General features: G+C 41.0%; 1 protein-coding gene across 3 annotated transcripts; it reads right to left on the reverse strand.

Annotated features, from left to right (window-relative positions):
- Positions 1 to 875: 875 nt before the first annotated feature.
- LOC145431044 (uncharacterized) lies at positions 876 to 5,901 on the reverse strand. Of its 3 annotated transcripts, none has more exons than XM_080306356.1 (12): positions 5,753 to 5,901; positions 5,247 to 5,544; positions 4,873 to 4,944; positions 3,807 to 3,883; positions 3,268 to 3,598; positions 2,805 to 3,044; positions 2,524 to 2,647; positions 2,302 to 2,407; positions 1,964 to 2,202; positions 1,713 to 1,868; positions 1,453 to 1,615; positions 876 to 1,363 (listed from the first exon to the last, which is right to left on the reverse strand). In XM_080306356.1, exons 1-11 carry the CDS (start codon positions 5,825 to 5,827, stop codon positions 1,477 to 1,479), a joined length of 1,857 nt encoding a protein of 618 aa, XP_080162482.1. In that variant the 5' UTR covers positions 5,828 to 5,901; the 3' UTR covers positions 876 to 1,363; positions 1,453 to 1,476. The 3 variants fall into 3 exon arrangements, with proteins under 3 accessions (XP_080162482.1, XP_080162481.1, XP_080162480.1); XM_080306355.1 differs by having other exon boundaries at positions 3,280 to 3,598; positions 4,873 to 5,025; XM_080306354.1 differs by having other exon boundaries at positions 4,873 to 5,025.
- Between the last annotated feature and the right edge of the window lie 1,118 nt (positions 5,902 to 7,019).

Below are 7,019 nucleotides of genomic sequence, written 5' to 3' on the forward strand. Positions count from 1 at the left end.
TTTATTTATATAGCACCAAATCACAACAAAAGTCGCCTCAAGGCGCTTCATAGATACAGAGAAAAACCCAACAATCATATGACCCCCTATGAGCAGCACTTTGGCAACAGTGGGAAGGAAAAACTCCTGTTTAACAGGAAGAAACCTCCAGCAGAACCAGGCTCAGGGAGGGGCGGGGCCATCTGCTGCGACCGGTTGGGGTGAGAGAAGGAAGCAACGGTTAGAGCACCATTTAAGCACCCGCACAGTTTCAAAAGTACCGGTATCGGATAAAACCTAAACGATACCCATCCCTAAACAGAGTATAGATAAGGAATCTCTCAAATACTTCATAAAATGAGCATGTAGAAAGTGATCTAGCATTCTGAATGTTCACAATGACTCTCAGAGAGAGACCTGCTTCATTTTAAATCAGCCACTCGTGTGCCACGCCCAGAGTGCTGACCATTTGGGATGTGGAAGAAAAAAATCACGCCAAGTCAATGTTCAAAGGCAATGGTCATGGCCAGTAGTGGAACAGAAAAGCTAGTTCTGCCATCAATGGCCTGATGGGCCAGTATGGGATCTATAAAAATGAGAGACAGCTACTCCTCCCTCACCCCACTCAGTATCACTGGTATGAGGTTGAGAAGGGGAAAATGCATACAGGTCAATGCTGAACACATGAGAAGCTACTTTAAGGCATATCACCCAATTTGTAATATTGCTAAACATTTCTTAAGGCAGACGAGTCATGCTGGCTGGGTCAGTGTCATTTTTGTTGTAATTGATGTCTGGTTTGTTCTGTTCCCTAGTGATGGGTAGGGATGGGTACCAGTATCCGGTGTTCTGACATAATCCTTGAAATAGTAATAACACAGTATCCTCAGCAAAGATGAATTAAACAAGTTTTATTTTAATGGAAGTTTACTTCAAGTCTTCAGATTTTTACTGTCTTTTATTTGATTACTTTAAAGTATATGATTACATTAGAGTAATTAAATAAAGACAGTTTTGATGGAGCTCCTGAGCCAGCCCAAGCTCTCTATGAAGACGAGGAAAAACTCCCCTGGGGGGGCCAGACTGACGGGAAGAAACCTCGGGAAAGCCCATTCAAAGAGAGATCCCCTTTCCTGGGATGGCTGGGGGGGGTTACAGGAATTCCAAAACACTGAAATTTAAAGTGGGCCAATTAAAAAAAATTATTTCCTGAAAAAAAGAAAGGTAATTCATACATCACACATAAATGATAACGTCTGAATTGTGTGTGTTTGTGTGTGTGTGTGATAGGCTTATCTCAGCCAAGTGTGATGCTGTAGCTCCTCCAGCGTCGGCCGCGTCTCCGGGACTTTGGTTAAACACGCGTCCAAGAAATCCCGGCAGTCTGGAAAGAAAGGAAAGAGAAAAAACATGAAGATGATAGTTCCAGTGGTCCAAGCCATCAGTCAGTCTTGAAGTGTGACGTTTTCTTACTTTTGGACAGATGTCTTTTGAATTTCAGGCGCTCCACAGGACGCCTGTCTTTTTCAGGCTCTTCTCCACAGGACGCCTGTCTTTTTCAGGGACAATCTTCACCCACAAATTCATAAAGTCCTTGTGAAGGGTCAGTTTCTCAATGATTGTTCGCCCATGGTACCTGTGGAAGATTACAGTTGTCATTAATTTTCATTAATTGTGTAAACTCACAGAAAATAAAACATTAATGCACTTCAAACCCATTTAAAAGTACCCACCTGGCTTCAGGTGCAGCATCCCCTGCCATTCTAGAGGCAGCAATTAGAAATCTTTCAGTGAAGGTTCCTGTTTTCAGGGTGACGGCTGCTCCAAGTTTGTCAGCCAGCTGGTGCAGGTGTTGAGCCGTGCTATTCCTCACTGCAACACAGCGATGGCTGAGCAAGGACAATATTAGACACACAACTCAGTGAACATGATCTCTCTTTCATGTCTTCTAATAAAATCACTACAGCTTCTTCTCTCCTCTTACGTCAGTCCTGTGTTAAACAGAGCGCTCAGAATCCGTCCATGGCTGCAATTTTCCACCATGGCATCAAGCGCCAGATTGACCTCCTGATGTAGAAAGTTGTTGTTGGTCATTGCAAGCTTCAGCAATAGAGCTCGGCCTGTTGTTTCAACTTCTGGGTCCATTGTTCTCTGGAGCTGAATGTAGAGCTCATTGATGGCATGTATGGCCTCAAAGGCTATTGCTGAGCGTTGGTTTTTCACCTAAAATGTGAGTGAAAATCATCAGTTGAGGCTGTAGTATGCACTTGAAGGGAAACTAGCTGCATGAAACGCATATAAGAAACATAAAGTGTGCAATACCTCCTCAATGAGGACCAGACACACTTCATGTAGTTTAGTCTTCAGGATGTCCGAGTGGTGCTTTGCCAGAGACTGAATAGTTTGCAAGCCGTGTCTTTTCTTAATCCTGTATTTACACAACACAACATTGAACACGACTTCAGGAACACCACAAATAACACAGCCACATTATGCAGCACTGTTTCTGTGCAGTATTTAATGTCTCCTTACTACGTTTCTTACCAGTCGTCTGAAGACAGCAGACTAAAGCTGTGGGACAGGCTCTCTACAGGTGTAGCTACAGGCGGGAGTTTGACCCTGCTCTCTCTTGGATTATTCTGACTGCACTGACTGTCTGCTTTCTTGTCTGATAATCAACGAGGTTAGTAAAAAGAAACTTTCATTTCTTCTAATTCGAAGCATGATGCAGTGATTAATTGTTCATTAAAATCTTTTTAAAAAATCTCTTAATTTAAAGTTTGATTATTCAGCATCTTCTACAGTTACTGAGGAAAACCACTTACCGTCTATAGGGACGACTTTTGCACGGCGCAGCAGCGTCCCAGGCCGAGGTCCTCGTTTTTGCGGTATGGGAACTGTTGGAGGTTTTGGAGTCAAAGGCTTTACTGCAGTAAATGTTTTGGTTGGTACTGTGTGTCCAGGTGAGGTTACAATCCCATCCTGGAAATGCTGCAGTTTTTCCAAAATAGGCCCAAATTTGTCTTTTGCTGTCAAGACTCTTATTCCACGAATGACCTTCGTGTCTGTTTAGACAAAAAAATAACTAAATAACTACAAATTGACATCTTACAAAAACAACAATAAACATTTTTCTTCCTGATTTTTTTTTTCTTCAAAAAAGCATATAAAATGAATGGACAGCAAGAATGTGTAATTTAGCATTAAAATAGATAATCTACAGTGTCAAATTTTAAAATCTAAACGAACTGATTAACAGCAGGTGTAACCACTAAAGAAAAGCATCACCTTTGAACCGACCTGCTCCTGAATGTTTAGCAGAGAAAACAGGCAATTGCGATGGACAAGCTGCTCGAGGAGGTGGAGGAACTGGAGTGAGCGGTGTCATCTCAACAGGACTAACAATGAAAGGAATGGCCCTCAGATCACTTGGTGTGTGTGTGTCTGCAGAGCTGAGGCTACTCAGACTTCTTTCAGGGTCCTCCTGATTCCAAAAGGGGTCATCCAAACAGTTCCAGCTTCCCTGGACTATCTCTGGAGAGCCTGCGCATTGCTCAGGTAAAGGTGGGAGTTGCACAGCATAATCTCTGGGTCTCTGTGCGATATGCAATGTGTCTGCCTGTTGAAAGAACACATTTGTCTTACTGCTCTGAGCTTTGTGAAAGTCCAGGATCCTGGACTCTGTGGTGAAGCGCTGACAGTTGCTCTGTCTACAGTGACTTACACAAAAATTACACTGTGCAAAGCAGCAAAATATAACACATCTCTCAGAAACATTTACATTTGATCAGCAGAGAAGTCAAGAATGAGTATGTTTAGTTACTTACATCTCCACCTGTGCGCTTTCTCTGAATCACATCTTCAAAGCGATGGAAAAAGTTATCTGATGTCTTTTCAGACATGCCTGAGATAAAAAGTGAACAAATTGTTTAGAAATAGAAAGTTAGTGAGTGCTGCTCAGTGTGTGAGTGGCAAGTTCTAACTGAGCTGCTCAGTAAATAACTGTTATGATGTGGAACTCACAGAGCATTTTTTGAAAAATATTCATATATATACACTATTTTGTGTTTACAAAAATATCAGACATGTCTAAATCAAAGGCAGGTTATGATCTCTAATTATGATCTTTAATCAACAAATTTAAATAGACGTCCTAATCACAGCTTCTAAAACTAGACAACACTATACTGATAAATTCATATAAAACAGCAAAAAGGAGATAAAAGCACTGTCATAAATAGAGAAATAAGTACAGTAAATAAATAAATACAGTTTTTAAAAAATATAGAAAAAAAACATGTGTCATTTGTTACAACGACAACAAAATAGCAGCTTGGACAAAGCTGTTTCTTCAAGCTTCGCCTGCATTTAGGGTCTGCAAACCTCTGTCCCACAGGAAGAAGCTGAAATCCTCCAATAAGGGGTGGGAGTCATTTAAAGTAGAGTAACTCATCCTCTACAACTGCCTAGTATTCAAGGACTCTATGTTAAGATGCTCTAACATGGTACAGTACCTTCAGAAACGCCTCAAATTTCTTACATACTGAAAATTAAATCTCTTCTCAGGAACCTTTTCTCCATTCAGTAGAAGTAGATCTAGTATTCATTTTAAAGTTCTAATGAAGACAGCAGACTAAAGCTGTGGGACAGGCTCTCTACAGGTGTAGCTACAGGCGGGAGTTTGACCCTGCTCTCTCTTGGATTATTCTGACTGCACTGACTGTCTGCTTTCTTGTCTGATAATCAACGAGGTTAGTAAAAAGAAACTGTCATTTCTTCTAATTCGAAGCATGATGCAGTGATTAATTGTTCATTAAAATCTTTTTAAAAAATCTCTTAATTTAAAGTTTGATTATTCAGCATCTTCTACAGTTACTGAGGAAAACCACTTACTGTCTATAGGGACGACTTTTGCACGGGGCAGCAGCGTCCCAGGCCGAGGTCCTCGTTTTTGCGGTATGGGAACTGTTGGAGGTTTTGGAGTCAAAATAGGCCCAAATTTGTCTTTTGCTGTCAAGACTCTTATTCCACGAATGAACTTCGTGTCTGTTTAGACAAAAAATAACTAAATAACTACAAATTGACATCTTACAAAAACAACAATAAACATTTTTCTTCCTGATTTTTTTTTCTTCAAAAAAGCATATAAAATGAATGGACAGCAAGAATGTGTAATTTAGCATTAAAATAGATAATCTACAGTGTCAAATTTTAAAATCTAAACAAACTGATTAACAGCAGGTGTAACCACTAAAGAAAAGCATCACCTTTGAACCGCAATTGCGATGGACAAGCTGCTCGAGGAGGTGGAGGAACTGGAGTGAGCGGTGTCATCTCAACAGGACTAACAATGAAAGGAATGGCCCTCAGATCACTTGGTGTGTGTGTGTCTGCAGAGCTGAGGCTACTCAGACTTCTTTCAGGGTCCTCCTGATTCCAAAAGGGGTCATCCAAACAGTTCCAGCTTCTCTGGACTCTCTGTGGAGAGCCTGCGCATTGCTCAGGTAAAGGTGGGAGTTGCACAGCATAATCTCTGGGTCTCTGTGCGATATGCAATGTGTCTGCCTGTTGAAAGAACACATTTGTCTTACTGCTCTGAGCTTTGTGAAAGTCCAGGATCCTGGACTCTGTGGTGAAGCGCTGACAGTTGCTCTGTCTACAGTGACTTACACAAAAATTACACTGTGCAAAGCAGCAAAATATAACACATCTCTCAGAAACATTTACATTTGATCAGCAGAGAAGTCAAGAATGAGTATGTTTAGTTACTTACATCTCCACCTGTGCGCTTTCTCTGAATCAAATCTTTAAAGCGATGGAAAAAGTTATTTGATGTCTTTTCAGACATGCCTGAGATAAAAAGTGAACAAATTGTTTAGAAATAGAAAGTTAGTGAGTGCTGCTCAGTGTGTGAGTGGCAAGTTCTAACTGAGCTGCTCAGTAAATAACTGTTATGATGTGGAACTCACAGAGCATTTTTTGAAAATATTCATATATATACACTATTTTGTGTTTACATGGCAACGGGAGGAAACAACCCGGCAAAATAACACATGACATATAATATTAATTCAGCAGTGGAGTTCTCTGCCAGGGCATGACTGACATTTATGAACATCGCTGTGAGGCATTTTATCACTCTTGGAGCCATATAGAAAATATTGCAGCTCCTCTCCCTGTCAGATAATGGCACTAATTTCACCAGCATGGTTTAAACCTCTGTGACTGCTGAAGGGCAAGAATTACTGGTTCTTTGTGCGTCTTAATCCTTACCAAATAATGAGAAAAAGTCTGTCATTTTTCACGGCTTATAATTCAAAAGGTGGGCTTTTTCAAACCCCACATTAAAACAAATGTTTCTTTTTTTGGCATGTATTCATTTATTTATTTATTTTTGATGCATCATTCCAAAGTAGTTATGCAATATAGAAAAACATCTGCAATGAAGTAACCAAGAAGGTCACCAAGGGACAGTCGCCATGGCATTTTGTCCTGATTGTGTCAAGAGCGTGGCTGTAAGCATAAAGGAAGAAAAATTCCATCCATCCATTCGCTTCCGCTTATCCTTTTCAGGGTCGCGGGGGTCACTGGAGCCTATCCCAGCTGTCATAGGGCAAGAGGCAGGGTACACCCTGGACAGGTCGCCAGTCTATCGCAGGGCTAACACATAGGGACAGACAACCATTCGCACTCACATTCATTTGCACATTCACACCTAGTGACAATTTGGATTATCCAATTAGAGGCTTGTTGCTACCTAGTTAGCGATGCTACACACCTGTTACTGTGTATTTTTCAATGATTCAGCACTCCTTGGATTTTTAGACAGTAATGAGATCATGTGCACACTCCACAGAGGTCCAGAGTCCAAATGTGACCTCTAGCACCAAACGCTTGCTGCAGCTGTTGGTGTCAGAGGTGACACACAAGGTATCAGGTTTTCTGTGTGATTACTTTTTCATATAGGACCAAGTATGTTTGGATAGCGTTTTGCCCTTGAAAACTGCCGTTGAATATTAGACATTGTTGTCTAATGTTAT

Source organism: Astatotilapia calliptera, chromosome 9 (genome assembly GCF_964374335.1).
Source record: "Astatotilapia calliptera chromosome 9, fAstCal68.1, whole genome shotgun sequence".
In the NCBI taxonomy this organism is placed as follows: Eukaryota; Metazoa; Chordata; class Actinopteri; order Cichliformes; family Cichlidae; genus Astatotilapia; species Astatotilapia calliptera.